General features: G+C 43.9%; 1 protein-coding gene across 7 annotated transcripts in view; it reads left to right on the top strand.

The window, feature by feature from the left end:
- Positions 1-24,290, top strand: part of LOC115142418 (calcium-dependent secretion activator 1-like) — a 204,625-nt gene that overhangs the window by 57,626 nt on the left and 122,709 nt on the right. For all 7 annotated transcript variants that reach the window (XM_065002615.1, XM_065002610.1, XM_065002607.1 and 4 more), the window contains exon 3: positions 8,009-8,341. In XM_065002615.1, coding sequence (XP_064858687.1) covers positions 8,009-8,341 — 333 coding nt within the window. The remainder of the gene's footprint in view (positions 1-8,008; positions 8,342-24,290) is intronic.

Here is a 24,290-nt window from a genome sequence, read left to right as displayed (position 1 = left end):
TGAAGCCATCTCTCGTATAGTGGGATTGAAGTGGCTGCTCTGTTGCTTTGGCCTGAAATCCAGGGACCTGCTGTGCTGTGTGTGTGGGGGGGGGGATGATGGATGAGATGATGCAGAATACCCATATAGGTGATTTCTTATTCTTTCCTCCTCTATCCTCCTCTATCGGATACTTAGAGCCCCCATTCTATACGGTCTACATCAGGGAACCTCAAGTACATTCAGCTGTGGGCCAAGTTTTTCTTGAGTGGATGGTCACGGGGTCGGAACATAATTATACATCATTTGTAGACTTCAACTTGACCGCAAGAAGCCCAAACAGATATAATATTTGACTAAAACATAATAATTTCAAACCTTCCTTACATTTGTATACGATCACATACACCGAGTTTACAAAACATTAGGAACACCTGTTCTTTCCATGTCATCGACTGACCAGGTGAATCCAGGTTTAAGCTATAATCCCTTATTTATGTCACTTGTTAAATCCACTTCAATCAGTGTAAATAAAGGGGAGGAGACAGGCTAAATTAGGATTTCTAAACCTTGAGACAATTGTGACATGGATTGTGTATGTGTGCAATTCAGAGTGTGAATGGGCAAGACAAAAGATTGAAGGGCCTTTGAACTGGGTATGGTAGTAGATGCCAGGCACTCCGGGTTAAGTTTATCAAGAACTACAAAGCTGCTGGCTTTTTCACGCTCAACAGTTTTCCATATGTATCAAGAATGGTCCACCACCCAAAGGACATCCAGCCAACTTGACACAACTGGTGGAAGCATTGGAGTCAACATGAGCCAGCATCCCTGTGGAACGCTTTCAACACCTTGTAGAGTCCATGCCCAGTCGACTTGAGGCTGTTCTGAGGGCAAAAGTCGGTGCAACTCAATATTAGGAAGGTGTTCCTAATGTTTTGTACACTCAGTGTATATCTGTCTATTATGCGTGGGAATACTTTGAAACCTATTTCCAAAATTAAAATAACTTGGAGCGAATTTGCTGGTGTTTTTACAGTTTTTGATGTCCAACAATAATTGGGAGATGAATGTCAACCCTGATTGAAGGCACCTGATGCTCATCGGTTGCTCACGTGTTTAAAATGGGTGCTTTTTCTGAATGAAGGGGATTCGTGTCTTCTCACTGAGGAAGGCTGCAAAGCTAAAACGTCTGTGTTTGCTGTCTCTGATTCAGTGAAAAAAAAAATAATATGAAAGTGAGGTGAACTTTATGCAACATCTTTTTGAGTGCAGACCCATCACACTTTTTGTTTGTCCAACAATAAAGAAAAAAATTTGCTTAGAAAACTTGGCCAAATCAAATATATTAATGCAATGCGTTGAATGAGCTCCAAAGCAATTAATTTGAAAACAAAAATGGCGACTCCATTGAAATAGTGTTTACCCACTTAAGGGATGACGACAGGTTACTTTGTCTTCTTTGTTTGACTGAGACAACCCACACAGCTCTGTCTGCTTCCTGGGCCATGAAGAACTCTGAAAGCACCAAAGTCAATCAGGACAAATCAGGACAAATAGATATACTGTTACAGGCTTGTGTTAGCAAGTCTCTCTCCCCCCCACCCTCTCTATCTCCCAACCCACAGCAACTTCATTATTTCAGTGTTGTAAATACATAACATGACAGGCTTAAAACTCTACTGTCTTCTTACTGTAGTGTGTCACTGGTGTTTAGTCTCAGTGGACATTGGGGCCACAATTTGATTGTGATAGTCTTAGAGTGTGCTGGGTCCTGGTAGACAGTAACTCTGATGTGTGTGTCCTGTGCTATTACAATGGCCTTGTCTGGTTCGCTCCCCATGACTCTGTCATTAATGGGATGGAGGTTGACCCTGAGAACGGACTGGCCTGTCCCTTGCTGCTGCAGTTGTTGCCACCGCCACACACACACACGCACGCACGCACGCACGCACGCACGCACGCACGCACGCACACACACACACACACACACACACACACACACACACACACACACACACACACACACACACACACACACACACACACACACACACACACACACACAGGTTCAGACACAGCCACAGACACAGTTCACTATCTCTGCAGTACACAGGATACAGCCAGTGTTCTGTTGGCTTCACTATACTAAGAGAGGATATCAATGAAACTGGCAGGAAACAAGAGACAGGAAGAACAACCACCACTGCCAATATGAAAGACTGAGGTTAAAAAAAGAATGACACTGTGATGATGTAGGGGTTTAGATGTTGTTCTTATGATGTACAAAGCCCCATGTTCCATTCCTGACAGATAATGGCGAAAGAATACCACCGCCATGCCATTTCATTGAGATTATTCACTTCTCCAGCAGTGGTTTGTCTTCTGTTAGTGCTATCCGGTGTCCTTGGGACATCCCTACCCTAAATCCTAACCCTAATCTAAACTATTTGAGATTTCAACTTTAATGGGGTAATGTCAGAGTCGAGATGTCCCAAGGACACAGGATAGCAAGGACCGTTTGTCTCAGCTGTGATTGTGAGAGTGAGTTCTCCACAGGTAGAGTAGCTCTCTGTAAAATGGCTGCCGTCTGCCTGGATAAGAACCAGATAGTAATTTAGAGCCCCATCACTCTCCCCGTCCTTTCACAGGAGAGAAAAGGGGTTTAAAGAGAGAGCAGGCAAAGTATATATGCCAGATTTCAGACTGACTGTGGGAAACAACATCAATCAGTATTTTACTAGCCTAGCTGCTCTATAAAGTAAGGTTGGTTTGAACCCTGTAGGACAGAAAGTCCATCTGGCAGTTAGCTCTATTACATGCAGGGTCCTCAGACAGACATTTACTCTATACACACACACACACACACACACACACACACACACACACACACACACACACACACACACACACACACACACACACACACACACACACACACACACACACACACACACACACACACACACAAACAAACAAACAAACACACAGTAAATGAGAAAGAATAGCTTTCAGCCTGATCAATTCAAGACTAGAAGTACAGTAGACCAGGAGAGAGAGAGTCTGGAGTGGATTTCCATCCAGTGGCCATCAACATTAATCCCCAATATTCTATATGCTACTACCGATCTTTCTGTCTCTATTGTTATGGCTATGGTTATATTACTCCAGTATATCACTGTAGAGCAGAGAGCTAACATCTAGTTACACTGCATCGTTCAGTATTCCACCACTATTGTGGTGTGGTATTGCAGTCAGACACTGGCCTTTCCTTTTTTTTGTCCTGCATGGATGGCTAACTTCCATTGGCTCGTATTCATCTGCAGGCTGAGAGTCAGAGTGGTTGCAGTCACAGACACAGACACACAGGATGGCCCCGACTTTTGTTCTTCTGTACATTGGATCAACAATGATGAACAAAATGTGTGTGGAGTCTTAAATGTTATGGTCAACAGCAGACCTAGGTTTAAATACTATTTCAGATCATTTTAAATACTTTAGCTGGGCTTGATTGAGTTTGCCTGACGTAATGGAACCAAAGGAATAGTCGTAAAATTACAAACCCTACCCATCTGGCACTCCAGGCGGGCTGAAGCAAATGTGAAAGATTGTGAAACGCATTTGAAAGATTTTATAATTATATGAGATTCCTTGTAATCATACATGTAACTGACAAAATAAAGGAAACACTTGACTTCAGTATATGAGGGATACAAAGTACACTGAACAAAAATAGAAATCCCAGAAATGTTCCATACTTACAAAGAGGTTAGTTTTCTCACAGTTTTCTTGCATTTCTCCTTTGCCAAGATAATCCATCCACTTGGTTTGGCATATCAAGAAGCGGATCATTACACAGGTCTACCTTGTAATGGACACAATAAAAGGACACTCTAAAATGTGCAAAATGCCAGAGATGTCAAAATTTTTGAGGCTGCTTGCAATTGGCATGCTGATTGTTGGAATGTCCACCAGAGCTGTTGCCAGAGAATGTAATGTTAATTTCTCCATAAGACGCCTCCAACATCATTTTAGAGAATTTGGCAGTACGTCCGGCCTCACAAACGCAGATTTCGTGTAATCTCGCCAGCCCAGGACCTACACATTTGGCTTCTTCACCTGCGAGATCGTCTGAGACCAGCCACACAAACAGCCAATGAAACTGTGGGTTTGCACAACTGAAGAATTTCTGCACAAACTGTCAGAAACTGTTTCAAGGAAGCTCATGTGTGTGGTCGTCGTCCTCACCAGGGTCTTGACCAGACTCCAGTTCGACAAGGAAGCTCATATGTGTGGTCGTCGTCCTCACCAGGGTCTTGACCAGACTCCAGTTCGACATTGTAACAGACTTCAGTGGGCAAATGCTTACCTTCGATAGCCACTGGCACGCTGAAGAAGTGTGCTCTTCACGGATTAATCCCAGTTTCAACTGTACCGGGCAGATGGCAGACAGCTTGTATGGCGTTGTGTGTGCGAGCGGTTTGCTGATGTCAACGTTGTGAACAGTGTGCCCCATGGTGGCGGTGGGTCATGATATGGGCAGGCATAAACTACGGACAACAAACACAATTGCCTTTTATCGATGAACTATTTTATGCACAGAGATACCGTGATGAGATCCTGAGGCCCATTGTCGTGCCATTCATCCGCCGCCATCACCTCATGTTTCAGCATGATAATGCACGGCCCCATTTCGCAAAGATCTGTAAACAGTTCCTGGAAGCTGGAAAATATCCCAGTTCTTCCATGGCCTGAATACTCACCAGACATGTCACCAATTGAGCATGTTTTGGATGCTCTGGATTGACGTGTACGACAGCGTGTTCCAGTTCCCGCCAATATCGAGCAACTTCGTACAGCCACAACATTCCACAGGCCACAATCAACATTCTGATTACCTCTATGCAAGGTGAGATGTGTCGCGCTGCTTGAGGCAAATGGTGGTCACACCAGATACTGACTGGTTTTCTGATCCACACCCAATCTTTTTTTTAAGGTATCTGTGACAAACAGATGCTTCTCTGTATTCCCAGTCATGTGAAATCCATAAATTAGGGCCTAATTTATTTATTTAAATTGACTGATTTCCTAATATGAACTGTAACTCAGTAAAATCTTTGAAAATGTTGAATGTTGCATTCATACAGTTGAAGTTGGAAGTTTACATACATTTAGGTTGGAGTCATTAAAACTCATTTTTCAACCACTCCACACATTTCTTGTTAACAAACGATAGTTTTGGCAAGTCGGTTAGGACATCTACTTTGTGCATGACACAAGTAATTTTTCCAACAATTGTTTACATACAGATTATTTCACTTACAATTCACTGTATCACAATTCCAGTGGGTCAGAAGTTTACATACACTAAGTTGACTGTGCCTTTAAACAGCTTGATGTTTAAGTTTTAATGATGTCATGGCTTTAGAAGCTTCTGATAAGCTAATTTACATAATTTGAGTGAATTGGAGGTGTACCTGTGGATGTATTTCAAGGCTTAGCTTCAAGCTCAGTGCCTATTTGCTTGACATCATGGGAAAATCACAAGAAATCAGCCAACACCTCAGAAAACAAATTGTAGACCTCCACAAGTCTGGTTCATCCTTGGGAGCAATTTCCAAACGCCTGAAGGTATTACGTTCATCTGTACAAACTACAGTACACATGTATAAACACCATGGGACCACACAGCTGTCATACCGCTCAGAAAGGAGACGAGTTCTGTCCACTAGAGATTAACCTACCTTTATGCGAAAAGTGCAAATCAATCCCAGATCAACACCAAACAACCTTGTGAAGATGCTGGAGGAAACAGGTACAAAAGTATCTATATCCACAGTAAGACGAGTCCTATATAGACATAACCTTGAAAGGTCGCTCAGCAAGGAAGAAGCCACTGCTCCAAAACCGCCATAAAAATGCCAGACTACGGTTTGAAACTGCACAAGGGGACAAAGATTGTACTTTTTGGAGAAATATCCTCTGGTCTGATGGAACAAAAATAAAACTGTTTGGCCATAATGACAATCGTTATGTTTGGAGGAAAAAGGGTGAGGCTTGCAAGCCGAAGAACACCATCTCGACCGTGAAGCACGGGGATGATAGCATCATGTTGTGGGGGTGCTTTGCTGCAGGAGGGATTGGTGCACTTCACAAAATAGATGGCATCATGAGGCAGGATAATTATGTGGATATATTGAAGCAACATGTCAAGACGTCAGTCAGGAAGTAAAAGATTGGTCGCAAAAGGGTCTTCCAAATGGACAATGACCCCAAGCATACTTCCAAAGTTGTGGCAAAATGGCTTAAGGACAATAAAGTCAAGGTATTGGAGTGGCCATCACAAAGCCCTGACCTCAATCCTATAGAAAATTTGTGGGCAGATCTGAAAAAGTTTGTGAGCAAGGAGGCCTACAAATCTGACTCAATTACACCAGCTCTGTCAGGAGGAATGGGCCAAAATTCACCCAACTTATTGTGGGAAGCTTGTGGAAGGCTACCTGAGGTGTTCGACCCAAGTTAAACAATTTAAAGGCAATGCTACCAAATACTATTTGAGTGTATGTAAACTTCTGACCCACTGAGAATGTGATGAAGGAAATAAAAGCTGAAATAAATCATTCTCTCTACTATTATTCTGACATTTCACATTCTGAAAATAAAGTGGTGATCCTAACTGACCTAAGAGGGAATTTTTACTAGGATTTAATGTCAGGAGTTGTGAAAAACTGAGTATAAATATATTTGGCTAAGGTGTATGTATATCAGACTTCAACTGTATGCTTGTTCAGCATATTTTTTAAAAGAGGTGCTTCCACACAGGTGTGGTACCTGATTTAATTAAGCAATTAACATTCCATCATGCTTAGGGTCATGTATAAAAATTCCAAGTTGCCATTATTTTGGCTGCCATGGCTAAATGAATGGATCTGTGAATTTTAAAGGGTGGTCTCAAAGGAGCATAGGGACATTTAAAGTGTTTTATGTGTGTGTGTCTCAGTCACCAGATCTCAACCCAAATGAACACCTATGGGAGATTCTGGAGTGGCGCCCCAGACAGCGTTTTCCAACACCATCAACAATTTCTCATGGAAGAATGGTGTCACATCCCTCCAATACAGTTCCAGACACTTGTAGAATCTATGAATTTACTCATTGAAGCTATTATGGCAGCTAGTGGTGACCCAATGCCTTGTTAAGACACTTTATATTGGTGTTTCCTTTATTTTGGATGGTACCCATTATGCAATCACAATACCCACTTGGCACAGCGGGCAATTCAATGTTGGTTCAAAGTAATTGTAATCCTTCAAGGTTCAAATGAATCCTTGAAATGACTTAGAAACAATGTTGATTCAGACAGTGTGTCCTCAGTGGGTATAGTTTATCATAGTTTATCATAGTTTATCATAGTTTATTTGCGGTAGTTAGATAGCCTCTTACAGTAGCAGTGTAAATATTTCAGTTGTGTTATTATAAATGATATTATCTCAGCAGACCCGGTTGGTGTCTTTTCATACCTCCATTGTCTGCTGTTTGCATTCCAAGTGCCTTCAGGTGCAAACGTGGAAATATGTTTTTCTTTTATATCGGTTCGCCACTTTTCATGCTTTGCTATTCTTTGTACTGAAAAGAACTATATAAATTAAACACCTACTATTATCTGTAGCTGCAACAGCAGTAGAGACTTTCTGTCTCTACTCTGTTACAAGACAGTCATTGACATCACATTGCTCTCTTTCTCTCTGTGGCATTATAACTTCAGATGCTCTACTTTCATTTACCTACGTGATGTAATCAAAATGTATATGAGCCAGGTGTGGGTGCCCTTTATCACACTGATGATTGGTTAAGTCAACAAAAAAATGTATCCTTTCACTTGAATGTATTATTGCGCTGAGCACATTTTGGGGCATCTGTCTGAATAAATATCATTTTGGCATTTAAACCTCACTTTTGTATTTCTTCTGGATGTTTTCAACAGTGTGCGGTTATCTATCCTTTCCAACATGTCTCTCTGTGACCGCAGGTGTTCCTGAAGAGCGACCGCGTTGCCAAGATGGTCCAGAGCGGGGGCTTCTCAGCCAATGACTGCAGGGAGGTGTTCAAGAGGCACATTGAGAAGCGTGTCCGCAGCCTGCCTGAGATCGACGGCCTGAGTAAGGAGACGGTGCTCAGCTCCTGGATGGCCAAGTTCGACACCATCTACCGCGGGGACGAGGACCCACGCAAAGCCCAGCAGCGCATGACGGCCAGCGCCGCCTCAGAGCTCATCCTCAGCAAGGACCAGCTCTACGAGATGTTCCAGAACATTCTGGGTATCAAGAAATTTGAGCACCAGCTGCTCTACAACGCCTGCCAGGTAAGAGCAGGCGTTAGTAGAGGGAGGGTGTGTGAAATATGGTTGCATCCGAAATGGTTCCCTATTCCCTGCACTGCTTTTGACTAGGGTCCATAGGCTGCTATTTCTGACGCATCTATGTGTGTGTATATCGCTGGTAAAAAAAAGACCACTACTTTCCCAGTGGGCAAAACTGACTGGTGACATCACTACCAGAGACTGATGTCATTGCAGACAGTTTTGCCTGCCGGGTTTACAAAAAAACAATCAAGGCCAAGAACAGTCCAGCATTTGTTACTGTTGTTCAGGCTATGCCTGCAGCTGTACAGCTACAGTGGAAAGTCTGCTGTCTCCTTACTCTCACGCAGTAGCAAGGTCACAGATCAATATGGGTTTATATATAGCATTTGTTACTGTTGTTCAGGCTATGCCTGCAGCTGTACAGCTACAGTGGAAAGTCTGCTGTCTCCTTACTCTCACGCAGTAGCAAGGTCACAGATCAATATGGGTTTATAGAATCACTCCAGGTTTTAGAGACCAACTGTATTTTTCAAGCATCTCAAGCATTTCAAGTTTTAATGTCACATGCACAAGTACAGTGAAATGCCTTTCTTGCAAACTCAAAACCCAACAATGCAATAATCAATAACCATGTAGGAGTGCTGACTTAAGATCAGGTTTTCCTTTTAGATTATAATGCATGGTCGAACTGATCCTCGATCAGCACTCTTACTCTGAGTCAATTTGTGGATATGGGCCCAGGTTTAACACCTTGACTAGAAGGCATGTTTTACTTTCAAACAGGCTCTTCCTGTTCTTGTATTTAGGCTGAAACAGCCTTCATCAGGTTTCCATTTGGTGAAATAATATAAAATAACATGCACCTGACATTTATTTTCAAGAGGGAGATCGCACAAACCCAAAGCTGGTAAATCACAGGCCTATCTTACAGCCCGGAGCCTAGAGAGCCAGCACTTCGATCTCCTTCCTATGGGGAGTGACATGTTGAGATTGCTCAAGGACAATGGTGGACACCAGTGTGCTTGTGTCGGACATAACTCTTCTACCCGCAGCGCTGCTTCACTTGTACAACACGCTATGAGAACGCTGAGACCTAGAGAGCAGATAGCCGTGCTAATATATTCTTCTTCCAGGAGCTTGATTAAAAGTCTGATCACAGGAAGCATTCGGAGCCAGAGCTCAGATACATTTACATTTCCTCATAATTTAATGCATTAGTAACCACACTTAAGTGAATGGTCTCATTCTCTCCCATTTCGATTTAATGCAAGTGGCCCTCAGAAACCAATGAATTGTTGAAACGGCTTAATTTCTCCCTGAGAGAAGAAGTATCATCTTACTGTTTTCTTCGTAATTTATGTTGTATAGCATTTTACAGATGCACTGCACAGAAATTATTGTGCCATTTCCTGGTAGATCAAATTCTAATACTTCGCCTAATTTCAGTTTATGTGACAAAACCGTCAAGAATATAATATATTTTCCATAACCAAAAATAGTGTTTTCTGTGGTTTGAAGCTGGTGTACAAAACCAAATGTAAGAGACGCAAAACAAAACTTCAGAATAGGAGGAATAAAAATAGAGCACATAGAACAGATCTACCTTAGACTTGCTTTCAATTAAAATTATAGATCTACAACACACATTTCCATGTGAATTTGGTTGAGTCTCCTAAAAAGTTACAAATTGCAGTTTTAATGGTTGCTATCCCAACGGCATATCCTCAGGAAGCTTTGAACTGTGTATCTCTCTCTCTCTCTAAACTTCACATGTTTAAACGTGCAACTTCACATAACATTTTTCCCCCTTCTATCTCTCTCTCTCTCACTCACATGGCTTTATTGGCATGGAAAGTGTTACCACATACATTGCCAAAGCAAACATATAAACACGCATCAAATCAATGATGACGCAGATAGATAACAATAGGACAAATAATAATACTCAATGAGTAGCAACAATTAATGGGACACTACAGTAACAAATGAACAAGGACAATAATGAAATAGTGATAAAGACACAGTTGGCAATGTTATTGCTCTGGTTTGTCGTTCCACTGTTTGTCCCTACGTGTGTGGTAAAAAGCTACATATTTAGCAGCTAATGTGGCACAAAAGTGTTTTTTTATTCCCAGTAGATATTTGATTTTCTCCCTTTCTGTTTTGGTTTCAAAATTGTTGTATTTGTTTTCAATTTTGGGATAGAAAATTGCCCATAAGTCTGTGTAGTTCTGGCAGTGTTGGAGAAAATGCAGCTGTGTCAGGGCAGAGTGAGCACAACCTGTCCTCTCTGAGATTAGTCTATGACGGCTGGTTTCTAAGGCCAGGCTTTGCTTACTGAGTCTGTACACAGTCAGTGTTTTTCTCTGTTTTTTATCAGTCACAGTGGATAGATAGTCTGCCACGATGTACTGTCTGTTTAAAGCCAAATAGCTTTCTCTCTCTTTCTCTCTCTCTCTTTCTCTCTCTCTCTCTCCAATCCTTAATTTGTTGGTCTGTCTCACGCTGAGATAAAGCACAGCCCCTCTGAATCTTCCCATAGTTGCTTTAGTTTCTTCCCTGCTCATCCTTTGAAGATGGCTAACCTAGTTTTCCTGTGCAACCTGGCGGCGGGGCAGGGAAGAGCTGCTGGTGGAGGGTAAGGAATGAATCTGCTTGCAGGACAAGGACACAGTGCTGTGGGTTGGTATGGTGGCATGGTGGGCAATCCCTCTGAACATATACCATTTGGCACTAAACACTGCAGAGCTGCAGACAAAGGAAGCTGCCAAATTATAAATATAATCAATCGTGTTCTGTTTGTTATTTTTACCCTTTTGCTTTTTTTTGCATTGGTAACTGGAAACTGTGTTGCTGTGTTTTAGGTATAGCATATTGTGGTGCTTCTCCTACATCATATGTCTTCAGGTCAGGGCCACTTGGCTGTAGCAATGAGCTAAACTGGTCAGATTGATTTACCATTTGTCTGGATTGGAACACAGACACACATGCTTAAAATCATGCGTTCATGTACGTACACACACACACACACACACACACAAACAGACACACACACACACGGACGGACAGACGGACGGACGGACACACACACGGACGGACGGACAGACAGACACAGATGCACAGATGCACACATAAACAGAGCGATCAGAGGCGGGCCATTTCAGCATACTAAATATCCCTATGCCAGTTACCATCTTGTCACAGCAGTGAAAACACCACTGCTCACAAGCAGCAGAATAGCTATTTTTCTGCTGACCACTGACACTATAGACCTTTTTACCACGGTGTTCAATATGACAGGAGCAATATGCTTTTTACCAGAGTGTTCAATATGACAGGAGCAATATGCTTTTTTACCACAGTGTTCAATATGACCGGAGCAATAGGCCTTTTTACCACAGTGTGATTTGTTTGTGTACAGTATAGTGCACTACGTTCGACCACATAAGCCTCTGGTCAAAAGTAGTGCACTATGTAGGGACAAAGGTACCATTTGGGGAGACAACTCTCATAAGAACCAACCCAGGGCAATGGCAGCGCTGCATTCTCCACTGTTCTCTCTCGATGATTATCCTAGAATCCAGATTGATATGCTGTGTTATTATTTGAAACAATGGTGAAATGGTGCATATCCATTTAGATCGATGACGGAGTTCTCCCCAAACAGAAGATGATGCTGCTTGCTGCTCGCTGCTCAGCACTAGATGCCTCAGGGCTGGTTGGAGAAGATGTGATGAAAGGTTTTCAGGGATTGGTTAAGATTCAGAGGCCATCAGTTTTAGCTCTTATCTCGTGGGATTTAAGTAATTTGTTAAAGTCACATAACAAGAGAGCGGGGGAAGGGAGAAGGACTATTTCTGTCCCAGATACAAGGTACCGGGAAGCACTGCAGAAATATGGGAGTGACTCGGAGCAGGCTGACTAGACTGGTACAGTGTGACCTGTGCCCCCCCTGCACCAGCCTCTCTGTCTCTCCCAATACAATGTAAGGAGGCTGGGCTGCACAATCAGGTGATAACCAGGGGAATGTGGTACAAGTGGCTCTGAGAGTGACTCAGAGCAGGTTGAGTACACTGGTACCTTGTACTGGTAGACTAGTACACTGGTACAGTATGTATAACCAACGGCCCCATCGCACCAGCCTGTCTGGCTCTCATGATACGACACACTGAGGCTGGGCTGCACAACCAAGTGACCTAACTGTGCTATGCATGGCACAGTCCAGCATCTGGGGTAATGCAAAGATGGACATGTCTCTATTCCTCATGCCTATTGGAGATGTGCAGGAATATGTATTTCTAAGAAGGCTGTTACAGCCAATTCATGTATTTTTTTCTTTCTGCTTCGTGTCTACTTTCCATTCTGTAATGTGGCTCATTATGAGTTCCAGTTTAGTAAAGCATGGAACTGAATAGAACTTTCAAGTGCTGCATGAAACACACACACAGAGTAATATGTTTCGTGTCGTGAGTTTCAGTAAAGCATGCAGCTGAATAGAAGCTTCAAGGCCACATCATGACAGCCGATTGACCTGGTTAAATGACTCTCTGAGTGGCGTGTAAGTGTGTGTGTGTGTGTGCGTGGGCACGTGTGTGTGTGTATGTTTGGTCGTTTAGCCACGTTAAGCCAAAGGCAAGCTACTCTGCATCAAACACATTCATCCGCATAAAACGCACATCATTTAGCCTTTCTGATGGTGATGGAGTGAATGGCATTTTTTTGTCAATAGAAAGGCGTTCTAAGAGGCGTTCTGAATGAGTTTGTGCCATTAGACGACACATACACCACCTGGAGTTTATTTAATGTAAGCACAATTAGACATAATTAGCAGAAATTGTCGGGCAAGTGCAGTCGGATACAGAAAATGTGAATGTGCTGTTGCCTGCCATGTACTCACGCATAGAGATGAGATGAATGGCCTTACGAATCTCTTTCTCATATTAACCAACAAATAATTTGAACATTTGCCATCTGATCTACTTGGATGATCGTTTGCCTTGCTGTTGAGGTTGCCACTGAAGGCTGCATGCATATGAGTCATCTTTGTAGCCAATGAGCCAGTCAATGCCAGTGTCAGCAATGACATGGCAAAAAAATAAAAAATTAAATAGAGATGACAATTATAGTCACGCAACCAAGCATCACAAATGTGATGATATTCACACCTCAAGGTGACAGATTCATTATCTTGGCTTTGAGCTGCAGTGACGCGGTTATATTCTTTGAGCATTACTCTAACTCAATAACAAACAATGAGACTGCTGGTTGGGTATTATTGAAGGCCATTAGACTCCATTGCTGTGTCTCTACAGTACCACAGTAACGATTTAGTCTCTCAGCTCCTCTCACAAGGCTGCTTGGCGCTGCTGAACAGTTACAGGCACTATGGATGGAGTGGTCAGCGTTAATATCACAAATTGAGAGTGGGAGGAATAATTTACATTTTGTTTAATATTTTAGACTCTGAAGTACTGTTGGCATTTCAGCTGTGACATTTTCACAATGCAACAATACAAAAACAAGCATAGTGGGCACAGCTCACAGCCTACTGCCTACCTGCTATGGTGAGGGGGTTCATGTCTACAATAGCCTGGGTTTCAAATTGAGGATTGAGTGGGGAAAATCATGTTCATAAGACACATTATTTATTTATTATCCCCAACAGCAAAGTTGTATACTCCCAAAGTTCCCACTCCCTGGTTCCTAGCTGCTATTATTAAGAGGAGGATGGACCTTGACAGCCAGTGGGTTCATATTGACAATAGCCTGGCAGCAAAAATGATGAGCTTTTGTTTACATTATGTTCAGCTCTCATCAGCCATTGTTTCTGTGTGAATCACATGGAAAATAGGCTGGCAGTCTTTACCGTCTCTGCTGTCTCGGGGGCGTAAGAAGGGCCTTCACCACCACCACAGAATGTGTGTGTGTGCTAGAAAGAGAGAGAGAGAGAGAGATTGTCTGGGTTAGCTACAGTCAGAGACTGGGAGAGAATATAATTTCAACAGAGAATCGCAAGGCTTTTGTAAGATTTCCCATTTGTTGTTTAAAGAGTTTGATTCCGAATGGACAATATGTTTCAGACACAGATGTGCAGATAAAGAAACAAATATACATGTTTACAATAAGTAAAGATTTCCTGAATGGTTGAAAGTAGAGGACGTTTCTGCTGCACTTGACACCTCTAAAATACTGTAAATAGTTAAGCACTTAAGTGCCAAACCTCAATACTGGATCTAGAGTTATTCAATGAAAGCAGATTTGGTTGCTTGTTAGTGCTATGACACCACAGGGTGAAAATATCTGTTCTGTTGGAGGAGCAGGGATCTGATACAGTGATACAATGATCCAGTGCAACAACGTCACTGACTGGTTGAACTAAAATGCTGTTTCTCACACTCTCCTCGCTCAGCTGCTCTGATGTGTGATCATGAATATTTACCCGCACGGATGAACTCTCTTTCTCTCTCTTCGACTGAACATTTCCCCGCAATCTCAAGTGGCAGCTGATTAAATTACCTTCATCGTACGCACAGGGAGATGTCAAAGTGAGGTAAGAGAGAGCAGAGAACATTAAAATGAACCTCTAACTCTGAAACGAGCAATCACAAACCCGTAGCCAACAGACAGAAATGTGTGTGCACAGTGGTGTAGAATAACCCTAGTGTTTTAATAATGAGTGTTGAACCGAAAACCACACCCATCATGCTCACATTTATATTTTAGCAGACACTCTTATCCAGAGTGAGTTCATACATTTTCATACTGGTCATGCATGGGAACCAAACCCACAACCCTGGTGTTTCAAGCACCATGCCCTACTAACAGAGCCATACAGGACTTCTATTGCAAATTGATTTTGAGAATGTTTGTTTCAATATCTATGTTTTTGCATGTACATCGATGAATTCATCCTATGCTACTCTATCAAATAACATAGATTTCCTAAATGAATCTAATCTGTTACTTGGATTTATTGCACCTGTTACTGAAATGGTTATTCCAGTTTAGATGCTTCAGGTAGTCTCATATCTTAGTCTTCCTAACCCTGGCAGTCATACTGAATGCAAGTTGCGGATGAATATTGTTTGATAGCACCACTCTGGCTGGATTCCAATAGGAATTACACATCACTTAGCAAGCCAGCATTATGTGACTTGAAGGCTAGATGTGGTGTGCAAACCATGAGGTTTAATTGGGCTCTCACTTGATAAAACTCACAGGACTGAAAATGAACGAATGCAACAAGCATGTCTTTGTCACTAACAAATACAGTCACGGGTGGTAACTACAAATAACTTGAAAGGCAACCTGAGATATGCAAATAAGGCTTAACACCAGAGGTGTCAACCTCAAATCAAATCAAATGTATTTATCTAGCCCTTCGTGCATCAGCTGATATCTCAAAGTGCTGTACAGAAACCCAGCCTAAAACACCTAACAGCAAGCAATGCAGGTGTAGAAGCACGGTGGCTAGGAAAAACTCCCTAGAAAGGCCAAAACCTAGGAAGAAACCTAGAGAGGAACCAGGCTATGAGGGGTGGCCAGTCCTCTTCTGGCTGTGCCGGGTGGAGATTATAACAGAACATGGCCAAGATGTTCAAATGTTCATAAATGACCAGCATGGTCAAATAATAATAATCACAGTAGTTGTCGAGGGTGCAGCAAGTCAGCACCTCAGGTGCTGAACAGTTGAAACTGGAGCAGCAGCACGGCCAGGTGGACTGGGGACAGCAAGGAGTCCTCATGCCAGGTAGTCCTGAGGCATGGTCTTAGGGCTCATGTCCTCCGAGAGAGAGAAAGAGAGAATTAGAGAGAGCATACTTAAATTCACACAGGCCACCGGATAAGACAGGAAAAGACCTCAAGATATAACAAACTGACCCTAGCCCCCCGACACATAAACTACTGCAGCATAAATACTGGAGGCTGAGACAGGAGGGTCCAGGAGACACTGTGGCCCCATCCGATGATACCCCCAGACAGGGCCAAACAGGCTGGATTTAACCCCACCCACTTTGCCAAAGCACAGCCCCCAAACCACTAGAGGGATATCTTCAACCACCAACTTACCATCCTGAGACAAGGCCGAGTATAGCCCACAAAGATCTCCGCCATGGCACAACCCAAGGGGGGGAGCGCCAACCCAGACAGGAAGACCACGTCAGTGACTCAACCCACTCAGGTGACGCACCCCTCCTAGGGACAGCATGAAAGAGCACCAGTAAGCCAGTGACTCAGCCACTGTAATAGGGTTAGAGGCAGAGAATCACAGTGGAAAGAGGGGAACCGGCCAGGCAGAGACAGCCAGGGCGGTTCGTTGCTCCAGAGCCTTTCCGTTCACCTTCACACTCCTGGGCCAGACTACACTCAATCATATGACCCACTGAAGAGATGAGTCTTCAGTAAAGACTTAAAGGTTGAGACCGAGTTTGCGTCTCTGACATGGGTAGGCAGACCATTCAATAAAAATGGAGCTCTATAGGAGAAAGCCCTGCCTCCAGCTGTTTGCTTACAAATTCTAGGGACAATTAGGAGGCCTGTGTCTTGTGACCGTAGCGTACGTGTAGGTATGTACGGCAGGACCAAATCAGAGAGATAGGTAGGAGCAAGCCCATGTAATGCTTTGTAGGTTAGCAGTAAAACCTTGAAATCAGCCCTTGCCTTAACAGGAAGTCAGTGTAGGGAGGCTAGCACTGGAGTAATATGATACATTTTTTTGGTTCTAGTCAGGATTCTAGCAGCCGTATTTTGCACAACTCATTTTTCCCTAGGGCCGTGTTCGGTTGTCAATGAGGTCCGTAAGGCTGCGTTGAAAATGTTTTGTATTTCCTCACGGTCAAAAATGTATATAAATAGTCCCCTATCCATCATTTTTTTGCCATTTTTGATGCTCCCTGACTGTCTAATTTAATTTGGGCGATTATTAGTGAGCTGGACACAGTCAAGAAACTGTATGAATGTAGTTCCATTATCATTTCTACACGGCTTCATTTGATTTTGATTGGACCCCTGCTTTACGATAAGCAATGTGTTCTTTTAACACTGAAAAGAGTGGAACCATAAAGACACTGGAACATTGTTACATTTAACACTGGAGAATGTGCATGCACACCACACACCCACCGACACACACACAGCTCCTACTGGTGTTGGAGGAGAAAGGCAACACCCCATTATGCCTTCGCTTGCTTCGTCAGCAACTGTTCGCTGGTGAATTATGCTTGAGGGATTTCTGCTTCCAGCATTAAACTGATCTGATTATGGAACCCTCTGTGTGTGTGTGTGTGTGTGTGTGTGTGTGTGTGTGTGTGTGTGTGTGTGTGTGTGTGTGTGTGTGTGTGCACGTACATGTGTGTGTGTATGTGTTTGTGTGCGTCTCTTTGCGTGCCTGCGTGTGCATGTTTGTGTGCGTGTGGTTGGTGATGGGATCGACATAATGCAGCACTATAGATTAGAAGAAGAGAGAAGGGGGACAGACTGCATATTGTTTCTAAGCTAGCAGCGAGGAGAGGGAGGGCTAGATAGATACACTCTTATCAAAAAGGGTTCCAAAAGGGTTAATCAACCTTTTGGGTTCCAAGTAGTACACTTTGGTAACACTTTACTTGAAACCCAGCGTCATAACACATTATGATAAGTCATGACCTGTCATAATATGGTCATAACACTGTCATGAGACATATATGTTGACCTGTTGTGTCATATAATGTGTTATTTTATGTCTGGTTATGACAGCTACATAAAGGGCTGTGTTAAAACCCACAAAAACCTACCCCACAAGGCAAAACATTCCGTTACACCATAACTTACATGTCAACAATATGTTTATGTTATATACAATACGAGTCAAAAGTTTGGACACACTGCAGGATTTTTCTTTGTTTTTACTATTTTCTACATTGTATAATATTAGTGAAGACATCAAAACTATGAAATAACACATATGGAATCATGTAGCAACCAAAAAAGTGTTAAACAAATCAAATACATTTTATATTTGAGATTCTTCAAAGTAGCCACCCTTTGCCTTGATGACAGCTTTGCACACTTTTGGTATTCTCTCAACCAGCTTCATGAGGGAATGGAATGCATTTCAATTAACAGGTGTGCCTTGTTAAAAGTTAATTTGTGGAATTTCTTTCTTTCTTAATGTGTTTGAGCCAAGCAGTTGTGTTATGACAAGGTAGGGGTGGTGTACAGAAGATAGCCCTATTTGGTAATATACCAAGTCCATATAATGGCAAGAACTGCTCAACTAAGCAAAACAAAACGATAGTCAATCATTACCTTAAGACATGAAGGTCAGCCGCAAAAACCATCAAGCGCTATGATGAAACTAGCTCTCATGAGGACCGCCACAGGAAAGGAAGACCCAAAGTTATCTCTGCTGCAGAGGATAAGTTCATTAGAGTTACCAGCCTCAGACATTACAGCCCAAATAAATGTTCAAGTAATAGACACATCTCAACGTCAACTGTTCAGAGGAGACTGCGTGAATCAGGCCTCGAATTGCTGCAAAGAAACCACTACTAAAGGACACCAATAATAAGAAGAGACTTGCTTGGGCCAAGAAACAATAGCAATGGACATTAGACCGGTGGAAATTTGTCCTTTGTTTTGATGAGTCCAAATTTGAGAATTTGGCATCCAACCACTGTGTATTTGTGAGACGCAGAGTAGGTGAACAGATTATCTACGCATGTGTGGTTCCCACCGTGAAGCATGGAGGAGGAGATGTGGGGGTGCTTTGCTTGTGACACTGTCAGTGATTTATTTAGAATTCAAAGCACACTTAACCAACATGGCTACCACAGCATTCTGCAGCGATACGCCATCCCGTCTGGTTTGTGCTTAGTGGGACTATCATTTGTTTTTCAACAAGACAATGAACCAACACACCTCCAGGCTGTGTAAGGGCTATTTGACCAAGAAGGAGAGTGATGGAGTGCTGCATCAGATGGCCTGGCCTCCACAATCGCGTAACATCAACACAATTTTGAGATGGTTAGGGATAAGTTGGACCTCAGAGGAAATAAAAATCAGCTGACAATTGCTCAGCAGATGTGGGAACTCCTTCAAGACTGTTGGAAAAGTATTCCAGGTGACTACCTCATGAAGCTGGTTGAGAGAATGCAAAGCTGTCATTAAGGCAAAGGTGTCTACTTTGAACAATCCCAAATATAAAGTATATTTCGATTTGTTTAACACTTTTTTGGTAACTACATGGTTCCATATGTGTTATTTCATAGTTTTGATGTCGTCACTATTATTCTACAATGTAGAATAAAGAAAAACCCTTAAAAGAAAAACCCTCTAAAGAAAAACCCTTAATGAGTAGATGTGTCCAAACTTTTGAATGGTACTGTATATATTTTTTTTAAATGACCATATTCAATTATCATTGTAATTGTGCACACATTGATGCCAGATATGCACCTACCCCAATGCTCTGTTGCTGATGACTGAGATGAATGTGAATATTGACACACTTATGTAAGTGTCATATCCAGCCATAACATAACGCACTATATGTCACAACAGGTGTAAATATGTGTGTCATGACAGTGTTATGAACATATTATAACAGGTTATAACAAGTTATGTCAGCTGGTATGACATAACATCCAGTGTCATAACATGTTATGACACTAGGTGTCAAGTAAAGTGTTACCAACCCTTTTTGGTTTCAGGTAGAACTCTTTTGGGTTCCATGTAGAACCCTAAGTGGAAAGGGCTCTTCATCGAACTCAAAAGGGTTCTACGTTGAACAAAAAAGGGTTCTTCAAAGGGTGAGGACAGGCAAAGAACACTTTTAGGTTCTAGATAGCAGCTAGATTTTTTTCTAAGAGTGTATGAGAACATTATGTAGCAGCAGGCATCACCTCTCCTCGTCAAGCCTCTCTAACTAACTACACCCATCCTGTCACCCCTCATCACCCCTCCTCATCACCTCTCTAACTAACTACACCCATCCTGTCACCCCTCATCACCTCTCCTCATCAAGCCTATCTAACTAACAACATCCATCCTGTCACCCCTCATCACCTCTCCTCGTCAAGCCTCTCTAACTAACTACACCCATCCTGTCACCCCTCATCACCCCTCCTCATCAAGCCTCTCTAACTACACCCATCTTGTCACCCCTCATCAACTCTCCTAATCAAGCCTCTCTAACTAACTACACCCATCCTGCCACCCCTCATCACCCCTCCTCATCAAGCCTCTCTAACTACACCCATCTTGTCACCCCTCATCACCTCTCCTCATCAAGCTCTCTAAAAACTACACCCATCCTGTCACCCTCATCACCTCTCCTCATCAAGCCTCTCTAACTACACCCATCCTGTCACCCCTCATCACCTCTCCTCATCAAGCCTCTCTAACTAACTACACCCATCCTGTCACCCCTCATCACCCCTCCTCATCAAGCCTCTCTAACTACACCCATCTTGTCACCCCTCATCACCTCTCCTCATCAAGCTCTCTAAAAAACTACACCCATCCTGTCACCCCTCATCACCCCTCCTCATCACCTCTCTAACTAACTACACCCATCCTGTCACCCCTCATCACCTCTCCTCATCAAGCCTATCTAACTAACAACATCCATCCTGTCACCCCTCATCACCTCTCCTCTGTCTCAGCCTCTCTCAACTAACTACACCCATCCTGTCACCCCTCATCACCCCTCCTCATCAAGCCTCTAACTAACTACACCCATCCTGTCATCATCACCTCTCCTCATCCCCTCTAATACATCCAACTCTCACCCTCCTAATCAAGCCTCTCTAACTAACTACACCCATCCTGTCACCCCTCATCACCCCTCCTCATCAAGCCTCTCTAACTACACCCATCTTGTCACCCCTCATCAACTCTCCTAATCAAGCCTCTCTAACTAACTACACCCATCCTGTCACCCCTCATCACCCCTCCTCATCAAGCCTCTCTAACTACACCCATCTTGTCACCCCTCATCACCTCTCCTCATCAAGCTCTCTAAAAAACTACACCCATCCTGTCACCCCTCATCACCTCTCCTCATCAAGCCTCTCTAACTACACCCATCCTGTCACCCCTCATCACCTCTCCTCATCAAGCCTCTCTAACTAACTACACCCATCCTGTCACCCCTCATCACCCCTCCTCATCAAGCCTCTAAAACTACACCCATCTTGTCACCCCCTCATCACCTCTCTAACTCATCCTGCTTTCTCAAAAACTACACCCATCCTGTCACCCCTCATCACCTCTCCTCATCAAGCCTCTCTCTAACTACACCCATCCTGTCACCCCTCATCACCTCTCCTCATCAAGCCTCTCTAACTAACTACACCCATCCTGTCACCCCTCATCACCTCTCCTCATCTAGCCTCTCCAACTAACTACACCCATCCTGTCACCCCTCAATACCCCTCCTCATCAAGCCTATCTAACTGACTACACCCATCCTGTCACCCCTCATCACCTCTCCTCATCAAGCCTCTCTACCTAACTACACCCATCCTATCACCCCTCAATACCCCTCCTCATCAAGCCTCTCTACCTAACTACACCCATCCTATCACCCCTCAATACCCCTCCTCATCAAGCCTATCTAACTAACAACATCCATCCTGTCACCCCTCATCACCTCTCCTCGTCAAGCCTCTCTAACTAACTACACCCATCCTGTCACCCCTCATCACCCCTCCTCATCAAGCCTCTCTAACTACACCCATCTTGTCACCCCTCATCAACTCTTATAATCAAGCCTCTCTAACTAACTACACCCATCCTGTCACCCCTCATCACCCCTCCTCATCAAGCCTCTCTAACTACACCCATCTTGTCACCCCTCATCACCTCTCCTCATCAAGCTCTCTAAAAAACTACACCCATCCTGTCACCCCTCATCACCTCTCCTCATCAATCCTCTCTAACTACACCCATCCTGTCACCCCTCATCACCTCTCCTCATCAAGCCTCTCTAACTACACCCATCCTGTCACCCCTCATCACCCCTCCTCATCAAGCCTCTCTAACTACACCCATCTTGTCACCCCTCATCACCTCTCCTCATCAAGCTCTCTAAAAAACTACACCCATCCTGTCACCCCTCATCACCTCTCCTCATCAAGCCTCTCTAACTACACCCATCCTGTCACCCCTCATCACCTCTCCTCATCAAGCCTCTCTAACTAACTACACCCATCCTGTCACCCCTCATCCCCTCCTCATCTAGCCTCTCCAACTAACTACACCCATCCTGTCACCCCTCATCACCCCTCCTCATCAACCTCTCTAACTAACTACACCCATCCTGTCACCCCTCATCACCTCTCCTCATCAAGCCTATCTAACTAACAACATCCATCCTGTCACCCCTCATCACCTCTCCTCGTCAAGCCTCTCTAACTAACTACACCCATCCTGTCACCCCTCATCACCCCTCCTCATCAAGCCTCTCTAACTACACCCATCTTGTCACCCCTCATCACTCTCCTAATCAAGCCTCTCTAACTAACTACACCCATCCTGTCACCCCTCATCACCCCTCCTCATCAAGCCTCTCTAACTACACCCATCTTGTCACCCCTCATCACCTCTCCTCATCAAGCTCTCTAAAAACTACACCCATCCTGTCACCCCTCATCACCTCTCCTCATCAAGCCTCTCTAACTACACCCATCCTGTCACCCCTCATCACCTCTCCTCATCAAGCCTCTCTAACTAACTACACCCATCCTGTCACCCCTCATCACCCCTCCTCATCAAGCCTCTCTAACTACACCCATCTTGTCACCCCTCATCACCTCTCCTCATCAAGCTCTCTAAAAAACTACACCCATCCTGTCACCCCTCATCACCTCTCCTCATCAAGCCTCTCTAACTACACCCATCCTGTCACCCCTCATCACCTCTCCTCATCAAGCCTCTCTAACTAACTACACCCATCCTGTCACCCCTCATCACCCCTCCTCATCTAGCCTCTCCAACTAACTACACCCATCCTGTCACCCCTCATCACCCCTCCTCATCACCTCTCTAACTAACTACACCCATCCTGTCACCCCTCATCACCTCTCCTCATCAAGCCTATCTAACTAACAACATCCATCCTGTCACCCCTCATCACCTCTCCTCGTCAAGCCTCTCTAACTAACTACACCCATCCTTTCACCCCTCATCACCCCTCCTCATCAAGCCTCTCTAACTACACCCATCTTGTCACCCCTCATCAACTCTCCTAATCAAGCCTCTCTAACTAACTACACCCATCCTGTCACCCCTCATCACCCCTCCTCATCAAGCCTCTCTAACTACACCCATCTTGTCACCCCTCATCACCTCTCCTCATCAAGCTCTCTAAAAAACTACACCCATCCTGTCACCCCTCATCACCTCTCCTCATCAAGCCTCTCTAACTACACCCATCCTGTCACCCCTCATCACCTCTCCTCATCAAGCCTCTCTAACTAACTACACCCATCCTGTCACCCCTCATCACCCCTCCTCATCAAGCCTCTCTAACTACACCCATCTTGTCACCCCTCATCACCTCTCCTCATCAAGCTTTCTAAAAAACTACACCCATCCTGTCACCCCTCATCACCTCTCCTCATCAAGCCTCTCTAACTACACCCATCCTGTCACCCCTCATCACCTCTCCTCATCAAGCCTCTCTAACTAACTACACCCATCCTGTCACCCCTCATCACCTCTCCTCATCTAGCCTCTCCAACTAACTACACCCATCCTGTCACCCCTCAATACCCCTCCTCATCAAGCCTATCTAACTGACTACACCCATCCTGTCACCCCTCATCACCTCTCCTCATCAAGCCTCTCTAACCTAACTACACCCATCCTATCACCCCTCAATCACCCCTCCTCATCAAGCCTCTCTACCTAACTACACCCATCCTATCACCCCTCAATCACCCCTCCTCATCAAGCCTCTCTAACT

Source organism: Oncorhynchus nerka, linkage group LG2, assembly GCF_034236695.1.
Source record: "Oncorhynchus nerka isolate Pitt River linkage group LG2, Oner_Uvic_2.0, whole genome shotgun sequence".
Lineage (NCBI taxonomy): Eukaryota > Metazoa > Chordata > Actinopteri > Salmoniformes > Salmonidae > Oncorhynchus > Oncorhynchus nerka.
This window is presented reverse-complemented; position numbering and strand designations above follow the sequence as displayed.